This window comes from Coffea arabica, chromosome 6e (assembly GCF_036785885.1).
Source record: "Coffea arabica cultivar ET-39 chromosome 6e, Coffea Arabica ET-39 HiFi, whole genome shotgun sequence".
Lineage (NCBI taxonomy): Eukaryota > Viridiplantae > Streptophyta > Magnoliopsida > Gentianales > Rubiaceae > Coffea > Coffea arabica.
In genome coordinates, this window is record NC_092321.1 from 56,286,928 (window position 1) to 56,309,897 (window position 22,970).

At 34.1% G+C, this 22,970-nt stretch overlaps 1 protein-coding gene across 1 annotated transcript; it reads left to right on the plus strand.

Moving 5' to 3' along the window:
- The first annotated feature begins 3,854 nt into the window (after nt 1–3,854).
- LOC113697177 (trans-cinnamate 4-monooxygenase-like) lies at nt 3,855–10,236 on the plus strand. The gene is made up of 3 exons (XM_027216668.2): nt 3,855–4,707; nt 8,499–8,632; nt 9,497–10,236. Exons 1-3 carry the CDS (start codon nt 3,923–3,925, stop codon nt 10,093–10,095), a joined length of 1,518 nt encoding a protein of 505 aa, XP_027072469.1. The 5' UTR covers nt 3,855–3,922; the 3' UTR covers nt 10,096–10,236.
- The last annotated feature ends 12,734 nt before the right edge of the window (nt 10,237–22,970 follow it).

Below are 22,970 nucleotides of genomic sequence, written 5' to 3' on the forward strand. Positions count from 1 at the left end.
CGCCGCCGCCTCTCCTTCGCTGCATCATTGCATCTTGTAGGCGTCCAGGTGTCGGTATTTAGTCTTTCCAACCCTTAATATCGATTTTACTATCTCGCTTGCGTGGGTAACCCTTGGAATTCACCGAAGTCTACTTTGCTGCTTTCTAATTGTTTCAATTGCCATCATCTGTGGGGCATAATTTGTGTGGTTACCATTTTCATTACTTATCGATTGTGGGTGAACTAAATTGAATTATTGGGGACAGTTTGCTGGAGTTGCCAATTTCTGTGGTCATTGGCATTTTAGTGGGTTGACATATGTAATTGACTGTCCAATGGGAGACCGTTGTTGAGATTTTGGGTCAAATTACGACCACTTGCTGATATATGTTGTTGTAATTGGCCACTACCACTGCTCTAGCTTGTTCGAGTTGTTGTTTTATTGCATTGATGAGAGTTGTGTTCTGGTATTGTGGGTGGAATTGTGTCTAATTGCTGAAATTTGTTGTTTGTATCCAATTGGACACTATTTGGGTCTAATTCCCTTGTTTGGGAGTTTTTGGGCGAGAGATTTCAGTTACTTAGTTCATTGAAGCACTTGCTGCGCTTTTGGGCTGCCTTGATTCTGCATTTGACCAAATTGGGCCCACAGGTGCTTATTGATTGCATTTGCTATCAGTGTTGGGGAATTTGTAAAACCTGTGGGTGATTGAATTGTGCATTTTGTTCATGGGGTTGGCTTTTCAATTGTTATTGCTTTGAATTTTTGGCTTCCATTATTTGTTGGCAATTGTAGTCTCTTGTTGCTTAGAGTGATATCTAGAGTCCATGGTGAAGCCACGAATGGCACCAGCTCCAGATGCGAGTTGATCCACAATTTCCACCTGAACCGCCCCTATTTTGATGACTTCAGGGAAGTACCGTCACCCCTCTCCTTCCTTCTGCTTTTACATTATCACATTGAGGGCAATATGTCATTTAGGTGTGGGGGGGAGATCAGTTGGGGTGCTAGTATTTTTGTTTTTAGTTTCTAAAGGCTTTTCCTTTATTTTTAGTTTGATATTTATCTCCCTTTTCGTTTATTTTCTTTTCTTTTTTCTAGTGGTCAGCTCTTCTATAACTACCAAGTTTTGATGCTGGATTGTTGCCTCTAATTCTGCTATTGCCAAGTTTTATTAATAAAAGGGTATCAAGTTAATGGGGTTAAGTTCAGGAACATCTTTCTGGTGAATATCAATAATTGCTTAACTTTTCCAATTTTTGGTTAATTTTTCTAGGCATAGGGAATGATTGTTGGCATTCTTCATGTGAATTGGTCCAATTATTAATTTTAGTTCTCCATGTTTGGAATTTGAGGCTGGCTGCTGTTATTTTTATGTTATTTTTAGTTATTGTGCTATATGATTGTAAATAAGAGGTGATTGTACTCCACTAGTTATTACTACTGAGTAACCGGGGATCTTCACCTAAAGTGTCGATTCTCGCGTCAAAAGGTAGTAATTGCTATGAGTGCGTGGTCCCGTAGCGATTGGAGCTGAGTAACCGGGCTCCTCCATCTATCAAATGTTGGAGTTCGCGTCAAAAGGCTCTAATGGCTAGAAACTAAGTCTTTTGTTATTATTGAAAAAAAAATAGCAAAAAAAAAAAAATAGAAAAATAGAAAAGCGTGATAAAAAAGGTGAAGGTTGCCTAAGTGTGTGTCTAAAGTCAGCTTACCGATCTATGGGTTAATGTTGAGATTTGGATTAATAGTTGGACCATTTGCTGATAAATGTGAGCAACAATTCCTTTTGCTTAGATTAGTTTGCTTTAAATTGGAGGAGTTGGTAGTTTAGATGCTAACCGGGGTGATTTTTCTTGGATCTTGACCTGTGTCGCTTGAAATATGATTTTCTTGGTGTCTTGGCAATACGGTAGTTGGAGTAACAGCCATGGTCAAATTTTGGTGTTCAATTGTTGTTCTCATGCTTGAGGGCAAGCATGATTTAGGTGTGGGGGGAATTGATAGGGTGTTAATTGTTAGTTATTTTATTATTAATTTCTCCATTTATCCTTGCCAAATATTGTTTTAATTATTAATATTTACTTATATTTGGTATTGGACTCAATTTCAGGGAGTGGAACAGAAAAGTACAAAATATGAGGGACTTTCGGAAGACAATGGAGACTTCAAACAACCGGGCCCACATGGTGCTACAAAGGGATTGCATGTCCTTTGCTGATTAGGAGATTGGAGTACGAAGGTCAATAGGAAACAATAAGGGAATTGGGCAGAGTTTGACTTCTGGTAACCTTTCACTCAATTCGGCGGGGACCACGGAGTATGGAGCATTAGTCATGTTGGGCTTTTAAGAAGAAAGAAACGTTAAGAGGCTTAAAACAAGGAGTAATTCGGCAGCCTTGTTACTCATTTGTGGGGACCGCGGAGAAAAGTTAGGCAATTGTTTTAGAATAGGGAACTTCGTTCTTTTGGTTTCGTCCAATTCTTTCGTTTATTTATTTGCCCTTTTTCCGTTTCTTCGGGAGAGGACGAAGACATAGCTTGTTTTCAATAATTACTTCTGCACTTTTGCATGGAATTTCCTCCATGAAAAGGAACTAATTCACTTTTTCTAGTCAAGAACAACGGAGGATTTGGTTCGACTTAAATTGTGAGATCTAATCGATTTTAGCTTTTCTATTATTTTCTGGTATTCGTCTATCTTCTGCTTTATGTTCATATGGTTGTTTTATTATTCGATTATCCAGGGCCTAAATTCTAGATTAATTCAATAACCTGAAACCAATTAGGGTAGTTAAATCCGTAATTGTTTAATTATTCTAAACTGGTGGCAACTGGAATGATTGGGTTTGTGTCAGGGAGATAGACAGGCTAACTTAAAGAGACCCTCGTAGCGTGTTGATTGGTTAGAATTAGGCTCTTCTAATTATTCATGCAATTAGGGAATTGAACTTCTATGGTCGTACCTAGGGTTGTTTCCTGATTAGAGAAATAGTCAACGGTCGTACCTTGGCTATCGACAAATTGAGGAAGAGTTGGTTGTTTTTCGCGTGTATGACAACTATAACTAATTTATCAGATAGTAACTGGAATAATCCTTGCATCTGTGATCGAATTAAGTGAACCATCTCCGAAGTTGTCTCTTGGCTAGAGTTCGTCCATTATTATTTTTATTGTGATAATTAGTTATTTGAGTTGTAATTATTTTATTTTATTTTAATTTATTCCAAGTAATTTAGTTACTCTCATTTTCAAAAACTCCCCATATCTGGAACTTGAGAAGAAATTAAATTATCCCAAATTCCTGTGGATTCGACCCTGCTTACCGCTATATACAGAATTTGTATTTTATTTGAGCAGGTATTTATTATTGCACAGGCTCGACACCCTGTCACACTCTCTGTCCCACTTTGTATTATATTGCTATTTCTCCTACATAAATGTCATGTTTTAATTCTTTTTTGTTTCCTTAACATTCAATAGCTATTAACTAAGTAATACACAAAATTTAACAAACTCAAAAGATCAAAATGCATAAAAAATGAGATTTTTTTTATGAATTTTCTACTGTATTTTTTAATTTTCTATTATATATTACTTTTTTGAACCTGTTGTATTTATTTTTTATTCAACTAATAGTTATTGAATGTTAAGGAAACAAAAAAGAACTAAAATATGATATTTATGTAGGAGAAATAGTAATATAATACAAAGTGGAACAGAGAGTGGCACGGGATATGGAACAGAAGATCCGTTACGATTGTAACACTTGTCGTTATTGAAAAAAGAAACCACAAAAAAAAAAGACAATTAGACAACTGCCCCCCCTGCTATAAATTATAGTCACTCCGGCACCGATCCCACTCCATCACCCAACCCACTCAACCAAACCAAACCAAACCTAACCTCCCACTCTCAGTTGATTCCAACACAAACCGTCATGGATCTTGTCCTGCTAGAGAAGACCCTTTTGGGACTGTTTGCAGCCATCATAGTTGCCATCGTTGTTTCTAAATTACGGGGCAAGAAATTCAAGCTGCCTCCAGGCCCAATCCCAGTTCCCATTTTCGGAAACTGGTTACAAGTTGGTGATGATTTGAACCACCGCAACCTCACTGACTACGCCAAGAAATTTGGAGAAATCTTCCTTCTGAGAATGGGCCAGCGCAATCTTGTGGTGGTATCATCCCCTGAACTTGCCAAAGATGTCTTGCACACCCAGGGGGTGGAGTTCGGCTCCCGCACCAGAAATGTGGTGTTTGATATATTCACCGGCAAAGGCCAGGATATGGTCTTCACCGTCTACGGCGAGCATTGGAGGAAGATGAGAAGGATTATGACTGTCCCCTTTTTTACTAACAAAGTTGTTCAGCAGTATAGACACGGTTGGGAGGCAGAGGTTGCCCGTGTCGTGGAGGATGTTAAGAAGAACCCTGAATCCTCCACCAATGGGATTGTCTTGAGGAGGAGGTTGCAGCTCATGATGTACAATAATATGTACCGAATCATGTTTGATTACCGATTTGAGAGCGAGGATGATCCTCTGTTTAACAAGCTTAAGGCTTTGAACGGAGAGAGGAGTAGGCTGGCTCAGAGCTTCGAATATAATTACGGTGATTTCATTCCCATCTTGAGGCCTTTCTTGAGGGGTTACTTGAAGATCTGTAAGGAGGTTAAGGAGAGGAGACTGCAGCTGTTCAAGGATCACTTCGTTGACGAAAGGAAGTAAGTTTTAGTTTCTGAACTTTTCTCTTCATACATTACTTATCTGAAACTCCATTGATCTAATGTAGTTCGATTAACGGACAATGCTTTAGTAACGACAGTTAAGGTAACGAAACAATTTTTTACCTGATATAATAGGTGGTTGCACTTTTAGCGACCATTTGATTACTTAATAGGCCTATCCATCTAAATAGGATAACATTTAAAAATAAAAAAGTAAGTTTTTCATCTAAAATAGTAAGTTAACAGTAATAAATTAGTAACTTTTATACTTCAAAAGGTAAATTAAAATAAATATTAAACTTACTTTTTAAATAAATAAATTACTATTTTATATCCCAAACTTACTTTTTAGAGAGTAAGTTTAATTCAAGTAATAGTAAGTTTTTATACATAAATAGTAATTCTTACTGATAACATGGTAAATTTGATTGATAATCAAAACTTATTGATTTATGGGACATATGTACTATTTTACTTTAAAACATATTTCAAACTAGTATTAGGAAATTTATTTAAAATAATGATACGATGTTTTATTAATGATTAATTCTTAGTACCTTAGTTAGTAAGTACTCATAATATACCTGTATAATACATTATTATAGGTATAATTAAAATTCTTTTATTTATATATTTTAAAATACTATGAAAAATAGTTTGACTTTTCAACATAATCTCGTAAAATATGCAATAAAATTTTGTTGTATTATAAGTTTTTAACCATTTTCAATTTTTGAAAATTTTGCAAATTTGGATAACAATAACAACAAATCTTCCTAGTTATATATAGAATATTACTTGTTTATATATCACAATTTTTATAATTTAACACCTATGAATATAATAAGATGATAAAGTTTTAATAAATTTACATCTGGGACACAAGAAATAACAAGAGTTAAAGCCCAAACAACATGAGAAATAATATAATAATAAAAATGACAAAATTAGTATAACAATTAATATAAGAAAATCAATATGATCTAGACTTTTCTCCTTGGGAGATTGTTCATAAAAATGGGATCCAACAATTATAAATGAAAATCACATGCATATATAATCTATTGTATAATTTCAATTAAATTTAGTTCACGTATAAAATGGTCCTAAAATAATTAATACACTATGATACAATGTTATTTTAACAACAAATTTTTTTTTTAGTAAAAGTCTCAAATATCCACGACATACGTATGAGGGATATTTTACCATATTTGTATCTCATATCTAATCATTAAAGTTAATTTGAGGAAAAATATTTTTGACAATAGAATTATTTTGAATTTAGTCAACAAGTTGAGATTTTTTAAACAATAAAAGTGAAATATTTTGGGAACTTAGTTGTTTATTTTCCCATAATTAAAAACTGCTATATTTTAGCAACTGTTGCCATTGACTTTTCATTCTGTAGACTAATTTTTATCAATGCAAAATTAGTTTTATTAACAATAATTGAAGTTCCATTGATCCGAGGATTGGCATTCTATTGCTATTATTTTATATGTAAATATTTAACTTAAGTAATAAAAAAAATAATAGCTACGTAAAAAAAGGAAATTGATGCTCAATTGATTGTGGTGTAAAATATTAGTATACAATTAACTAGAACTTGAAATGGAATTAAATTTATTTAGTATTTTACTGCTAACAACTTTGACCCCATTTAATGATTAAAGAAAAAAAAAAAAGACATAGAGATTGGGATTGGATCCTTAGTGTAAAAAAGGAAAATTCCTCTAAAGTAATGTTGCGTGAAATTCTGGATGCATATAAAATTAGAAATGTGATAACTTTGCAATTCATTATCATTCATGATGAATTTCTTCGATTCTACATAGAATTGCAATTTTTTTCGTTTAGCACAAAAATATTCTTTTTTCGTCATATTGATGGCTTTTGCTTTTAAGATTATCTACATGTCGGTGGTTAGTATTATTGACAAAGTTAGAGGTCTAGAAAATGTTACTAATTTTAGGAGAAATTATGCATTGTAAAAATGGTTTAACAATTTTCTGCTAAGCATAACTACTGCATACAAAGGAAAAGATATTTGATTTTATTTTGCTTTGATTAGAAGAACTTGTACTACTAATAAAGGAAATTTCAATTCAACAATCAACGTGCACATCATTATAGTAATGTTTTAGTCAATTAGACAAATATATGCCATAAAGTAGTCAGATTTAGTCATTTGTGAATTGATAATTTTAACAGTTTACATAACATTCATCTATAAAAAAATTATGATTATTATAAAATGACATTTTATAATAATTTACATGCCATTTGCCAATAAAAAATGAGTTTGATTATAAAAAAATATGGATACAAATCCATAATGTAAATGATACAAAGTACGTTTGAAAGTCACAAAACTTAACATATGGGTAATTTTACTATAATTTTCAAAGATTATGCTACGTTAATACAACTTTAATTTTTATACTTGTGACCAGAAAATAAATTTATTAAAATTTCACCATTTTATTAAATTCATGGGCATTAATATATGAAAATTGTGATGTATAAGTAAGTGCTATTTTATATACAACTCAAAAGATTTGTTGTTATTATAATACAACTTTAACTTTTATACTTGTGACCCAGTAAATAAATTTATTAAAACTTTACCATTTTATTATATTCATAGGTATTAATATATGGAAATTGTGATTTGTAAATAAGTGCAAATCTATATATAACTCGAACGATTTGTTGTTATTGTCATCCAAACTTTCTAACCTTTCACAAATTCAAAAATAATTCAAAATTTATAATATGACAAATTATTCTTACATATTTTGTAAGGTCATGTGCAAAAAAAAAATAGTTTTCATAGTATATTTAAAATACTTAAAACATGTAACATTTATAAATGATACGTACAATTGTGTATCATACATTTACATTACGAGTAATTACTAACTATAATACTAAGTTTCAATCATTAATAAAAAATCTTAACATTATTTCAAATAAACTTCCTAATACTTGTTTCATATAAGTTTTTTAAGTAAAATAGTAAATTTATACCACAAACTAGTAAGTTTTGACCACTAACCAAATTTACTATTCTATCAACAATATTTACTATTAATTTATAAAAACTTACTATTACTTGAACAAAGTTTACTCTCCAAAAAGTAAGTTTCAGATATAGAGTAGTAATTTACCTCAAAATAAAGTAAGTTCCATATTTATTCCAATTTACTTTTTGAGAAATAAAAGTTACTAATTTATCGAGTTAACTTACTATTTTTTATGTAAAACTTACTAACGAAATTTTTAGTTACTATCTTATTCAGGTGACCTGTCCAATAGGTAATCAAATGGCGCTAAAAGTGTTTTTACCTGTTATATCAGGTAAAAACAGTTTCGTTATCATAACGATCGTTACTTCAGACTTTTCCTTCGATTAACATAAGTAGCACTTTTTTTTTTTTTAAAGTCTCCTAGATTAACTAAGGATATATTATTATTATTTGGAATAATTACTATAAAGTATTATTTGGATAGAGTATATATATGATTGATGCAGTATTTAGGGAAAACCCTTTTCTGGAGATGTGCTAATAAATAAAGAAAAGTTTAGGAGTTTCTGGATTCTGACCTGTGAAAGCATCTTAGGAATGATTTGTATTATTTTTTTTTCAACAAACAGAAATGAAGTATGATTATTAGTTTTCCATTTTTTTTCGTTCTGCCTTGTTTTGCAGCACAAACTGGAATCAAATGAATAGTCATAGTCTTAATAGCTTGGCTTCTTACTTTGTATTTTTGGGTTGCAGGAAGCTTGCAAGCGCAACAAGCATGGACAGCAACAGCCTAAAATGTGCCATTGATCATATTCTTGAAGCACAGCAGAAGGGAGAGATTAACGAGGACAATGTCCTTTACATTGTGGAAAACATCAATGTTGCCGGTAGGTTAACTTCTCACTTCATTGACTTTTTCATCGATGTTACCCAGCCCCAGTTTGGATCTTTTTATGAACTGTTTTATTTGGATAAGCGCCCTTTCATCTTAGATTAGATGGCCATTAGTTTATATTAGCAGTAGCGCACTAATAGAAGCATCCTACTCAGCCACCAACCACCAAACGTGCAAGTAAATGAAATCCAATGATTATGAACCACTTTTTATTTAAACCTTTTCGGCTGGAGTTGACGAATTGCTGGATAAGTAACTAAGGTTTGGTATACCTTTTGTGTTTCCGCCTGTAAAAGACTGTAGTAGTGGATAAAGATCATGTACATGAAGCAATCCTGCCACATTTTTATGCCAACATTCACCATTTCTGAAAAAAAAAAAAAAGGTTTCTTAGTTAGAAGTAAAAGGCGAACATTAATTTCAGAGTTATGCTTCTCTGTCTGTCTCACTTTGATAGTCTCGTTTTATTTTTTTAATTCATTCCAAATAATAGTACACTTTTTAATTGAAAAATGTATTCAACTTTTAACTTCTCTAAATACCTTTATTTAACGTACTTTATTATTAGTTAGTGTAATCTACCTTCTTCAATAATTACTTTGATTCATGCCTTGAATGGTGCAACCTTGGACTGGAATCACTACTTTACTAGAAGTGCTTTACAAATCTATAAAGAATTCTGCTCATCTTTATGCCCACAATATGATTTCCTTCTGCCTGAAATGAAATTTGATGAAAGGAGTAGAACATAAAAGCATGATTGAAAAAAGATCAGATGACACTCTTGAGATTTTTACTTTCCCAAACTTGAAACTCTGCGACGACTTTAAAGTACTAAATAACTTTTCATGAACAGCTATTGAGACAACGTTGTGGTCAATTGAATGGGGCATTGCGGAATTGGTAAACCACCCACAAGTCCAGAGGAAACTGCGACAAGAGATTGATACCGTGCTTGGACCTGGTGTGCAAGTCACTGAACCCGACACCCACAAACTACCATACCTTCAGGCAGTGGTCAAGGAGACCCTCCGACTTCGAATGGCAGTTCCTCTTTTGGTGCCTCACATGAACCTCAATGAAGCCAAGCTGGGCGGGTATGATATTCCTGCCGAGAGCAAGATTTTGGTCAACGCTTGGTGGCTCGCAAACAACCCAGAGAACTGGAGGAAGCCTGAGGAGTTCAGACCAGAGAGGTTTTTGGAAGAGGAGTCTAAGGTTGATGCCAATGGCAACGACTTCCGATATCTTCCATTCGGTGTTGGTAGGAGAAGCTGCCCTGGAATCATCCTTGCATTGCCAATCCTTGCTATCACTTTGGGACACTTGGTGCAGAATTTTGAGCTGTTGCCTCCTCCAGGGCAATCCAAGATTGATACCGCAGAAAAAGGTGGCCAATTCAGTTTGCAAATTTTGAAGCATTCCACCATTGTCTTGAAGCCAAGATCCCTCTAGACGTGATTGTAATTTTGTGATAAAATCGGGTTTATTGCAAATTACATTTTAAAATTGTCAGTGTGTGATTTTGAAACTCTTTTACTTTGTAGACATTCGTTCAGAATTTTTGTATTCGCAAAGACGTATTTTTACCGTAAATCTGTCGTACAATTCAGGATCTGATATAACCATTACCGAAGTCAAAGAACAGCATGCCTACAGCCCATTACGTTTTAACTTTCTGAACTTTTTACCGTTTCATACACTGCATCAACTAAATGACTAAAGATTTGCTGTCCACCAACCAGCCCCCGGCCCAACTATCACCCCCAAAAAAAATGAAAATAAAAATTTAAAAAGGAAGAAGAAGAAGAAGATGATGATGCTGGGAGACGAGGCCTAGGATTTAAGTATTGGTCGTTCTATGGTTTTTTTTTTTTTCTTTTCTCCTTCGTCCTTTGGGTCCGATATATCATTTCACGCGTCAATATCATTGAACATAATTGCGTCCGATATAATTGTGTCCTTATCGGACGGTTCTAAATCATTCTCAGTACCAAACTCTCGACTCATGACACCAACTAGGGGTCTCTTCCAAGTTTGTAAGGAATCATATGATCAACGAGTTCTCTCCTGCCACTCTTTCTCCTTCGGCAGTAAAATGGGCTATTATTGACACCATCTGCTAGGCCTGTCAACGGGTTGGGTCCGGACCGGAATTATTATTCCAGACCCGGACTCGGCATAACATACGGGACCCGGACTCGACTCGCTTATCCGATGGGTCTCGGGTTCGGGTCGGGTCTGCCAGAAAAAAATTATCAAAACTTACAATTTCTAATAAAAATGAGAAAAAATATATTTGTAAACTAATTTCTAAGTAACACACAAAACAAAACCAAATAAGAAAAGAAATCAAATTGATTTTACTCAAATACATCACCTTAATTAAATTATATTGATAAATATATATATTTTAAATTATTAATCCATTTATATCCGGATCCGGGTCTAATACGGGCCGGAATACTATATTCCGTATCCGACCCATTTTTTTGTTTGACAAAACGGATCCGAATCCGGGTCCGGGTAACGGAATTAAATCCCTACCCGTACCCGCAATAATTTCACGGATCCGGTCCGAGTCCGGGTCTAGACCCGGACCGTTGACAGGCCTACTTGAGGACACCTATGGAATCTTATCGATGATCCTTACAATGATTTTTTTTTCTTTTCGGGTGCATGCGTGGCTTCTAAGGAAATGGGAGGCCTAACTTGTAAATAAAACAATTAGCTTGTTAACTGGATTAGTTAATTAGTGTTTGACATAAAATAGATTGTCATTTCTATAACTTGCTTATTTTCTAGCAATTATTACAGAAATATTAATTCACAAGTAAAATAATTGTACAATGCATAAGGGTTGCACTTGGTTTAGATTCTGCAAAAAGCAAATATATTACAATCAGTAAATGTTACTTTTGGGTAAATTTATTAAAAAAATTTAAAATTCAGAAAAGAGTAATTGAGAAAAAAAAGTGTGTATGGATTTTAGCTTTTGAAAAAAAAAATTTCATGTATAAGGCTGCAGTGACACACCCTAGAAACACCTCTACACCTAATAAATACATAAAAAAAAAACCCAAACACACCCACAAGTACAACACAGCAACATAGATTATTCCTTTTTACTTTGTTGCTAATTGTCGGTCAAGGGTTTTGAATAGACAAGTTGATTATTCTAAATCTTATCCATTCATAGACCAGAAATTTTTTTTTTTAAAATTTCTGGGTCAATTCCAACATTGTTTCCATTTTCTTCAAATTTCAATTGACTGATATAATTCTCCCGTACGAGAAACCAACATTCTATGTTCAGTAAGCTATTGTACGTAGGGACTATTTATCAACTTCATATTAAATTAGTACAAGCTATATTCAATAGACCAACTTTCAGAGTCTTGTCTCCGTCTAAAACAACTTACGGTCCGAATTAGGACTTAACCAGGATAAAATGAGAACGCTTCAGTTCATGGAAGTCCAAAAAAAATATATATATTTTTGTTGAACCTTCATTTATTACCTGGATGCATTTTGCTTTGACTACTCTCATCGCTTGGTCGTAATAATTTATCATTAATTAGATACTAATCTTGATCTATATATGTGAGATAATTGATTAGTTAAATCAATGATAAGTTAAGGTTATTTGAATTATTTCTTTTTTTATTACTTAGAAAATGCACGTGTTCTGCGCGTGTATAACACGTATGCATAGTATATAGCAAAACAATAAAAGTAGTAATTTTTCAATTTCCCTTAAAAGTTATGTGCAATGGAAGTAAAAGTAATTAAGGTTTTGCAAATAAATGAGTACAATATTCATTTTTTAACACGTAAATATACCTTGAATATCAACTGAACGTTTTACACATACATAAGTTTTGGTTTTGTGATATTCCATAAATACCCCTGTGGGGAATTTCTTGAAGGATTTGACATACAGTCCCTTATTTTTGGTTAACAAAAGAAGTAGGTCCAGGTCTGTTTTTCTTCTTTTGACAATGGATTTTAATATTTGTTTTTTCTACTGTTCTTGTACCATTTTTTGGTTATTTTTTTTGAGATTCCAAACATATTTGTGTCATGGAGCCAAAGAAAATGTTTGTGTCTATATCAATTGTAGCAAGTATCAATGAATCAAATTTAAATTTGGCAAAATTTGGAAATATAGGATAGGTACCACTTGAAAATCCAATAGCTTCATAAGTTTTAAGAGAGATACTATTATATTAATTTGAGACATAAGACATGCATATAATTATATTTCTCAACTTTAAAGTATTTTTAATATTAAATAAACAATTGTTCTCATGAAAAAGGGAATAAGCTAATTTCCTTATATTTATTCAATATTTAATAAATAACCAAAGTTAGTTAAAAAATAGTTTTAAAGGAAATTCTTCACATAAAAGTTAATACAAAGTTAAAGAATACCTCAATTTAAAATAATAATAATAATAATAAATATAATGATAATAAAAATAATAATGTCGTTTGCCTATTCATTGCTCTTGATAAAATAAAAAAATCCTTTTTATTTCTTAATTTTTTAACCTAATCGAGTTAACCTGAAGACTGGCACTTGTAATAAATCAATTAAGAATATATAATTGATCTATAAACTGTTTTTACAATTTTTTCAAACATACATGTGTTTATATACAAATAAGATTTACACACACACACACACACACACACACACACACACACACATATATATATATATGTAAAAATGCATACATACATCATTATATAAGTAAGAGTGAGAGCATGCATGTGTGCATGAACGTGTTGTGTATACCTGCGCTCTATTTAAAGATTGAAAATTACATAGCAAATCATATTTAAATAATTTATTTGATGAAATTCTTTTGATCACAAATTTAAAAAACAAAATTTTAATAACTTTTACCAAATAAATGTTTTCAAATTTCTTATTACATCCATAAATATCTAGCATATTACACCTAACTAATAGCCATCTAACATTTAAAAAAATTCTCTATGTCTAAAAATCGACAAAATGATAGATCTCATAAATTAAAATATAATAAAATAAATCAAAGTTAGATTTTTGTCTATCTAACTTGTCGATTTGCCTTTATATGCATTTTTCTATAGCCAAATAGGCAAATCTTGTGAATTAAATAGAAATCAAACTCAAAAATCATTTAAAACTACAAACCAAGAGTAAGACTAGATTACCTAAACTTCTTCGTTGTTCAAAGACAACGCTTAGTTGATCAGACCCAAATAGACAAATCTTGCAAATTAAATAGAAATCAAACGCAAAAATCATTTAAAACTACAAATCAAGAGTAAGACTGGATTACCTAAATTTCTTCATTGTTCAAAGACAACGCTTGACTGATCAGAGCAAAATATTATCACAACCTTTGATCTCGAAATAAATAGTATATAAAAATGAAAATCTTGTAAAATAGAGTATAGAATTAAAAAGATTTCAACCAAATCTTCTATCGTTAATTTTGAAATGAAAAATTAATTTGTTTAAAGTTTAAGCTGACCTAAACAAGTAGGAAATGTTGAGATAAAGAGAGAGTGGCACATGAGACAACAATTGACTGAGCGGAGAAGAAATAAGATTTTACCCTAATTAAGTATATATATAGACTTAAAATTTGATTGAACCACTAAGTGAATGAACTATCCGGTCTAATTATATGAATTGAAAAGCCACTGCAACTTGTTTCTTCTCAAATCCATCAGTTTTAATGATTAAATCTATAACGCCAAAAAACTTTTGATACTTCAAATCGCTTTATATGTGTAATAGAAAGAGAACCAATCAAGTTTTTTGCTTCTATTTTCAAAGTCAGGAATTTTTTAGCCTTCGTAATTTTTAGGTGCATATGATGATTTATACATGAGTAAAAATATGCATAATACCAATTTTAATTAGTGAAAAGTTTAAAAGTATGATTAAGTTAAGTGGTACAACCCAAATATTTATGATTAAACATGTCAACGGGTCAGGTCTTATCCAAATCGAACCCCAACTCAATATACTTAGGTAGGATTTAAGTTTAATTTATCAAATCCAAACCTAAACCCAATAATAGAGTTATGAGTTTGGGTAAGGTATGATTTTCTATGATCCATGCCTAAACCCATATCCAAATTAGAACGTATCCAGAATGACCTTTATATTGAATATAGTAAAACTTTATGACCGTTAGATTAAAAGATGCACTCTTAACTTAAGAGAACACTACCTAAACTAGCCTAATATTGCATTCAACTTTTTGAATGTTAATTTTATTATTTGAAAACAAAAATTGAATGGTATTTATATTATTTTTGAACTTTATATATTTTTAAAAATATTTTTACTTTAGTTCTTCACTATATGTATAGAAAAAAACCCAAGGATATCTAATGGATATCCAAACCTACGAGGTTCAGATTTGGATTTACTTTTTCAGACTCATAAGGTTCTAGGTTTGGGTCTAACTAAATTTAATAGGTTTGGATTTGAATTAAAGGGATCCAATCCAAATCCTATCCATTGATATGCCTAATTATGATAGCTAAGTCATTTTTTTTGTTAACTATTTTAAGAGTCTCATGTAGTTCTACACCAATCATAATATATATGTCTTCCAATATTGGCTTTTAAAATTGAAACGAGAGAACTTGGTAATAAGAGTTAAAATCCGCAAGATTACCTAATAGGGTTTGGTAAAAGATTTAAATATGCAAATTATGATTTGGTAAGAGGAATTCTTGAGAGTACCTGATCTCCTACTATCTAGGGGTGTAATCAAGTTGAGTTGAGCTTGAGTAGTGCACTACTTGAACTCAACTCGATTTAAAAAATTTGGATTCGAACTCGAGCTCAAGCTCATGAAACTCTTGAAAAGTAAGCTCGACCTCGAGGTCGATTTTATTTTGCAATGCTCGAGCTCGAGCCTAATCTAGTTTAAGAAATAAAAATTTATATTTTGTATAATTTTAAACAAGGGACAAAATAGATATTTTATACTAATAAATAAAAAGTTAAAAAAAACCTATATATATATATATATGTGAAACTCGATTGAGTTCGATTAAGCTTGATGAGCTTTCGAGGTTCATATATTAAACTCAAGTTCGACTCGTCAAGTAGCTCAAGCTGCTCGAACTCAAGATCGAACTTTGTCAATGCGAGTTCAGACTCGAGTTTTGACCGAGCAAGCTCGCGAACTATTCGATTAAACTCGATTCGTTTGTATCCCTAGTTAGAACTATCTATTTGAAGTTACACAGATTGAAACCAGCCTTGAAATCTAAGAATTGGATATGACAATCTGTCTCAAGTCCTAATAGGCTACCCATGCTTTAAAGAGACTTTGACCAAGATATCTTCTTTGGATTCACTTCTAGTTGAGATGGCAACTTTCCTTGAGATTGGGATTCCATATTGATATTGCCATTAGACTAATTTGATTCCTTAAATCCTGTATGTCGGACTCTGTCTTCTGCTGTAACTGCAAAGTGTTAGCAGTTAATGTTTTCATCATGTCTTCTAAAGACGGACCCGAATTGGAAGAAGAAGGTTGTGGTCGGGATTGGTATTGCTGCTGGTACCCTTGTTGTCTGTTAGGCATGAAATTCTACTGTTTATTTCCTTCATAGTTGAAGTTCGGATGATCCCTCTAACCTGGGCTATAGGTGTTGGAGTATGGATCATATTGCTTTCTTGGCACGGGTGTGTGACCAGCCATATTTACCTATTCAGTATTTTTCTCTTGAAGCATTGGATACATATCTGTGGAGTGCCCTATATTGGTACAGATCCCATACACCTTGACATGTAGTGAGTTTCCTACAGCCAATTGTCTAACAAAAGAGATTAGTTCAGGCAATTGCTATTGAATAGATGAAGTTTCTCTCTCATTGTGTTGGAACATCTTCTCATGTACCAAATTATTGTGAGTTTTCGATCATCCCATCAATCAATTCCCATGCTTCTTGCAGAGTTTTGTTAACTAATGCCCCTCCATTTGCAGCATCAATAATGATTCTATCTCTAAAGAGAAAACCCTCGTAGAAGTATTGAATCAGCAATTGTTCACTTATTTGGTATTGAGGGCATGTAGTACACATCTTCTTGAATCTTTTACAGTAGTCATAGAGAGATTCCCCAAGATACTGTTTTATCCTACATATCTCCTTCCTCAAACTGGCAACTCTGGATGCAAGAAAATATTTTTTCAAAAATTTCTTCTTTGACTGCGCCCAGGTCATTATACTACCTGCTGACAGATAGTACAACCAATCTTTTGCTGAATCCTTGAGAGAAAAGGAAAATGCTCTCATTTTTATCTGTTCTTCAGTAATTCCAGGAGGTTTCATACTTGTGCATACTACATCAAATTCCTGCAAGTGTTTGTGGGACTTCTCATCTCGAAGACCATGAAAAGAAGGTAAAAGGTGAATTAGATCAAATTTTAATTCAAAAAGGGTATTATCATCTAAATTTGGAAATGTAATGTATAATGGCTGCTGATTTAAGTTAAGAGTAGCCAAATCTCTTAGTGTCCGATTGTTGGCCATGGTAACTTCTTCCTATTCAGAATCACTCGAGACGACACTCAAAGAATTCATTGATTTGCTTTCTGAAACTAGCCTTTGGGATGCAATAATTAATTGTTCCTCTCTGTGTTGTCTGATCTCCTTCCTTACTCTACACGTAGTCTTCTCTACTTTAGAATTGAAAATTAAATCATCTGTATGAAAAGAATGATGCATAAACTAGGAAAGTACCAGAAAATTAAAAATAAAATCAACTAAAAAATAAACAAATTAACTAATGTCAGTCCTCGGCAACGGCGTAAAAAATTAACAAGTATTGAGCCTATACAATAATAAATACCTACTCGAGAAAAATTATAAATTTTGTATATAGGGTGAGTGTAGACACCAAATTTTTGGTTTCAAATTTTATTTTTTTTAATTAGTTCAATTTTAGATTTATTTGTTTCAATTTTAGGTTTATTTTGGTTGTTTCTTGTTTCGTGTCTCTTATTGTATTTTAATTAGTTTACGAGCATTTATTTTATCTACCAATTTGATTGAAAAAGAGAGAAAAAAAGAAGGAAAAAGAAAGAAAAATTAGCATTTCATTTTTATCTTTTTATGCCTAGTTCCGCTCATTTTATTCAATTTTTCTTCATTAGTTATTTTTCTTAATTAGTTATTTATATTTTTGTTAAATTATTATTAAAAAAAAAAGGACAATGTGCCGTGCATGCAGCAGCGGCAAAAGAGGATGTCATTTTACGGGGAGATTGCTGGAAGATCGGAAGGCTGGAAATCTTGGTAGAAACCAATCCCTTATCCTCACCTTTGAGGTGAGGGTTTAGGGATTGGGGGTTCCTATAAAAAGGATGGCCGCAGCCAAGAGAGGTTTTAGAGTGGACGGCTGAGTGAAAAAGCTGAGGAAGAGGAAAACTGGGAAAGCCAGAAAGAACGAAAAAAGGGAGATTGAAAGCTGAAAAATAGAAACCAGAGAGAGAGCTGGTGCATGACGGCGGACAAAAGAAGAATAAGCAGTGAAAGGGATAGGAAAAAGGACAGGATACGGGGAGGAATGACGGCTGGGGTTACGGGCTGAGAGGGTGGAAAGGAGAAATCTGGTGAGCAAAAAGAGACGAAGCAAGAGAGATAGCTACGCGAGGGGGGGTTTTTCTTGGTAACAGCAGAGAACTAAGGGAAAGTTTTGGAGGGATAACCGGAGAAGCAAGGAATAGAGTGGGGGGCTGAAGTGGGTGAGAAAAGGAGTGACGGCTGAAAAACTGAGGGCTTTGAAAGATTGGAAAACTGAGGAGGGTTTGAAAAATAGAGCAACGGGGGAGAGACCGAAAAGAAGAGAGTGAAGAGGAAGGAACGTGAGCCCAACAAAGGACAGCCTCCAATCTCGGGGCCAGAGAGACAACCTCCGTTTCAGCTTCCAGGTATCTGATAGCCATCGTTCTTCTCCCCCTGGGTTCTGAAGTTGCAATGGCTGACTTCCACATCTTCTTTCTTTTGTTTGTTTCCAGAAGTGTTGATAAAGATTCAAACATTGAGTTTCTGTTTGCTTTTTCTATTGATACTAAGCTTGTTAATAGCCATGATAAGTTAGAACCAAATCTGTTAAAGTGAAGCCTGGTTTTGCGTTTTTGTTGGGTCTTTGTTAAGCCGAATATGCATCTTTGTTAAGCTTGTTGAAATCAAGGACTCATGGTTATTGTTGTCTTGTCGTTCTCCCTCTTTGCTTCCTGTTTACTCTTTATACAATGATCTGTTCCTTTTCCTGCAAACTTGGGTCACCTAGTTGAACTTCATTTCGGTGGTTATGCTGGGATTTTGAGGATTATATGAAACAAAAATGATGGGTTCGGTTGGAAGGTCTTAGCGGAAAGTCTGCTGCCGCTTTGTCCATTTCAATTAGACTGCATTTTACTTCTTAACGGAAGGTCTTAGTTGAATTATCATGACTAAGGTTGTGTTCAGTCAGAGTATTAGGAAAATGAAGCATATGCGTATTTGAGAATTCGGTAATACAATCATCAGTTTCATTTGCCTTGTTTCTGGTTTGTTTGGGTCAGAATTTAGCATGAATATAGATCATTTCTGATGTATTTTGAGTCTGAAAGTTTGTTGGAAGCTCATGGTACGATAGTGCTGAAGTTGCCAAGTTATTTAAAAGTTGTTCCTTTCAAAAACGCAGCAAGGGAAAGTTTGCCGCACCTTTTATGCTGTGTTTTCTTCTTTTAGTTACTAATTGAGCTTTTGCACTTCAGTTTCGTGTTTAATCTTGTGTTGAAAAGAGGAAATTGGATGAGTGAATTGAGTTTGCAAGTATGGGTCTGAAAATACTTGAGTTATGATTGAATGCTTGCTGAAAAAATAGACTTTCAGGTTATCGAACCATTTTTGCATAGATGTTTTTCCAGAATTGTTCATGATACTTTTCTAAGTTTTCTTGTTTGTTTGGATATCGAAGTTTCGGGTTGTATTACGTACTTTGAAGCCTGGATATTGGGGCCTTGTTTAAGTTTTTTTGGTTGCCAATAAGCTGCGAAAATTCTGGAAATAGAAGTCAGCTATGAGGAAGTAAGATGCTTCGTAAACTTTGCAGGAAAGGATAATGAAGCTTCCGAATCTTTGTCTGCATTTTCAGATTTTGCATGATTTTATGACTAAGTTACTGGCTTGTTGAAGTTTGTATTTGCTTTGGGTAATGTCAAGGCTTTGCTTGGTCGGCTGATATGTTAGTTGCATTATGATTTCATTTGTTTGAGAAGCTCAGTATATTGCAGAAACAAAGAGAGCTTGGTTCGGTAGTCATGTCTGAAGCATTTGCATGTTCTTGCATGAAAATCTTTCAATAATTGCACCTTGGCCCCCCAAGTCTCCCTTAGTTCCATTGTGGCCCAAATAATTGGAAAAATCGATCAAATTGGCCCCTCAAACTTCCTTTTTCCTTTCAATTAGTCCCTAGCTTTGCGAACATGGCTGTTTAGGTTATTTAATTGCTTCAACATGTATGTGATTATTTGTGATTACTTGACTCGTCTTTGCTTTTGAACCTCTGAGGTTCTTAAATGTTTCGATTGGATTCGAATGATTGATTAAGGTTTGCTTTTGGGTCCCTAGTAGATGCTATATTTGGGAATTGGATGGGTCATTCCGTTTTCTTGGTCTTTAAGCATTGTTTGATTACATTTAAGTCGTAATTAGGGAGGATTTGGTGGTTTGTTAGTACCCCTTTTAAAGTTTATAAGGCATTTTGAATTTACTTTTTGTCTTTTACTCTACTTATTTTTGAAGTGATGCATTAATCCCTTGCTTTGATGGTTTTAGCCCAAGTTATCTCTTTCTTTGGTGACTTTAGCCCAAGTTAAGTTTTGATCACTTCATTAGCATCACAAACAAGGAGGTATCACTTCTTTTATCCTTTTTTGTCTCTCCTACGTGATCTAACGTGCTAAGTGAAAATTGCATGTCTACTTCGCTTTCCTTGCTTTTCCTTAATTCCTTTCATTTATTTCATTTACTTTTGCTTTTATTTAAGTTATTCTGTATGGGGTATGTGTACACCTCTTGGCTTGTAATAGACAGGGCTTTGAGAGCATTTTTGTCCATTTTTCCCCTTCCCCTTTTGTTTTAGTTAGCAAGTGTAATAGGTTCATTAGATTGATTGCTTGCTTTTGTTGCTACGTGTTAATTTGCTGTATTAGGCTCTTGCATTTAGTCGAGCATGCTAAGTGTTATGTGCTACGTGTTTATAGGTGATTGGCATGTCTACTTGCTTTCTATAGTTATAGATGAATGTAATGGATGAATGCACGTCACCACACTAGTCCAACGCTAGTTGTGGCTCATTGTCCCGTTTTCCACTAGTCCAACGCTAGTAGGAATTCATAGATATGGGCTAGTCCAACGCTACACCCTTAGGGATTTCCCTCGCTAGTTCATATTTGCATGTTTCACTACATTTCATGCATTTTTCTTAGCTTTTTAGCATTTGGCATGCCCCACCAACCCTTTCCCCTTCATTTTAGGCTTTTTGCATCCTCATGCTAGTTATAGGGTACATTTGCTTGAGAGTCCCCTTTCGATAAGGGAAACGAGCGAGTGTGGCTACAAAATAGCCTTAGCACGCTAGTTCTTCCTTCTAATCAAAGGAAAAATTAAAGTCGTGAAATTAGGAGTCATTTCCGTACCCGACTTGATGCATTCCTCTAGGTTCATGCACTCTCATTTTTACCATATCACTTCCTCACTTTTTTACCTACATTTTCTCACAACTTGTATTTTCTCAATCCACATGTCATGTTTGCATATTTTTCTTCTTTTATCATTTATTTTCTACCTCACAAATTGCATCCAATTGCACTTATATGTATCTACTATTATATTTTCATCCATTTGCACGCAAACACCTTTATTTTTCCAATTTGCACACATGCACTTGTCTTACATTCGCACACATGCACGTTTTCTTACATTTTCACACTTGCACTCATATTTGAGTCTTCATTTGCATCATTCGCGACCTCTATGAGGACTTTCCTTATTGGCCACCACAACTCATGTGGTTGGGACCAAAAAGCCTCGTAAGAGACATTTTAGATTTAGGATTGCATTTTTTTTTCATATCCATTAGTCATATCTAACATGCAACGCATATTTTGGGTAGAAGAATTAGGAAACGTGGGGCTAAATCGCGCAACTAGCTTTGGCTAGAGTAAGGGAGTGCCTTAGGTTTTGCTTTTGCCTTCTCCCTTATCAAATGTGACCCCCGATCCCTTTCTTTGGTTACGTAGATCTAAAAGTTCTTAAAAAGGGGTTTGTTTACTTTGCTTTTCAAAAAATTCATTTTTTGGTGACTTGGTACACCCTAACTCTATACCAAGTGGCGACTCCATTTTCCATGCAAAAAACCCTTTTTGAACTCTGTTTGGCCAAACCGTCGCATTTTCAAGTCCCACGGCCTTTTATTTTCACACACGTTCACATACACACTACTTTCACACCATCTCAAAAAGTGGGGCGCGACAGTTGGCGACTCCACTGGGGACTTCCTAAGTGGGTCCAAGCATTTGATTTAGCTATTCTTTTCCTTTTTTCTATCCTTTTTATGCATAGCATTTGGATATTAGGGTTGCATTTTCCATTTTTAGGACTTTTTGCCTCGCGCACGTATCAAACTATTCCCTCACTCACGCATGTATGATTGGTTGTTTGGATGTGTGTTTTATCTCGCGCTTTGCATTGCATTTGGGGGGGGTGTGTGTCACCTTTAGAGCCTCGCGTTGGTTCTCAACCCCTTCCCTCAAAATAGGGAACACTTCATACGTGCATGTTTATTTACTGTTATCCCATTTTATTTATTTTTCGTGGGCTCTTTCCCACACCGCCTTGTAGGACTAGGAATGGTTTCTCTAGGTATGTGGATGGTGTGTTCTGCGCCCATAGCAGTACCTAGGGGATCGCTCGAGCCACCGACCGAGGGTCTTGGGATTGACGACCCATTCCCTTAGGTCTGAAGGTTTGGGGACCTTTTTAAACCTTATCGAGTCTAGTTGCATTAGTGAACCCCAGCCTCATGCATCCATGTTAGAGTTTTCCTAGGTTAGAGTCGGCCTCACCCTTTTAAGCACATTAGGCACGAGGGAAGGGGTTCCACCCCTTTTATTTGCTTTTATGGCATTTTTTTTCTTAATTGCTCCCAATATGTTATGTGTACTATCAATTACACTAACCATTTTTTTTGTTTTCTTGGCTTGCATTCATGTTCCTTAGCAATAAGAGGCCTCTTGGGCACTCTTTTAGTG

Bases quoted from the DNA above. Each gene is read 5' to 3' on its own strand.
- LOC113697177 (XM_027216668.2), top strand. From the start codon at position 3,923: ATGGATCTTGTCCTGCTAGAGAAGACCCTTTTGGGACTGTTTGCAGCC. The intron at 4,708-8,498 runs GTAAGTTTTAGT...TTTGGGTTGCAG, and splicing joins CACTTCGTTGACGAAAGGAA to GAAGCTTGCAAGCGCAACAA. The intron at 8,633-9,496 runs GTAGGTTAACTT...TTTCATGAACAG, and splicing joins GGAAAACATCAATGTTGCCG to CTATTGAGACAACGTTGTGG.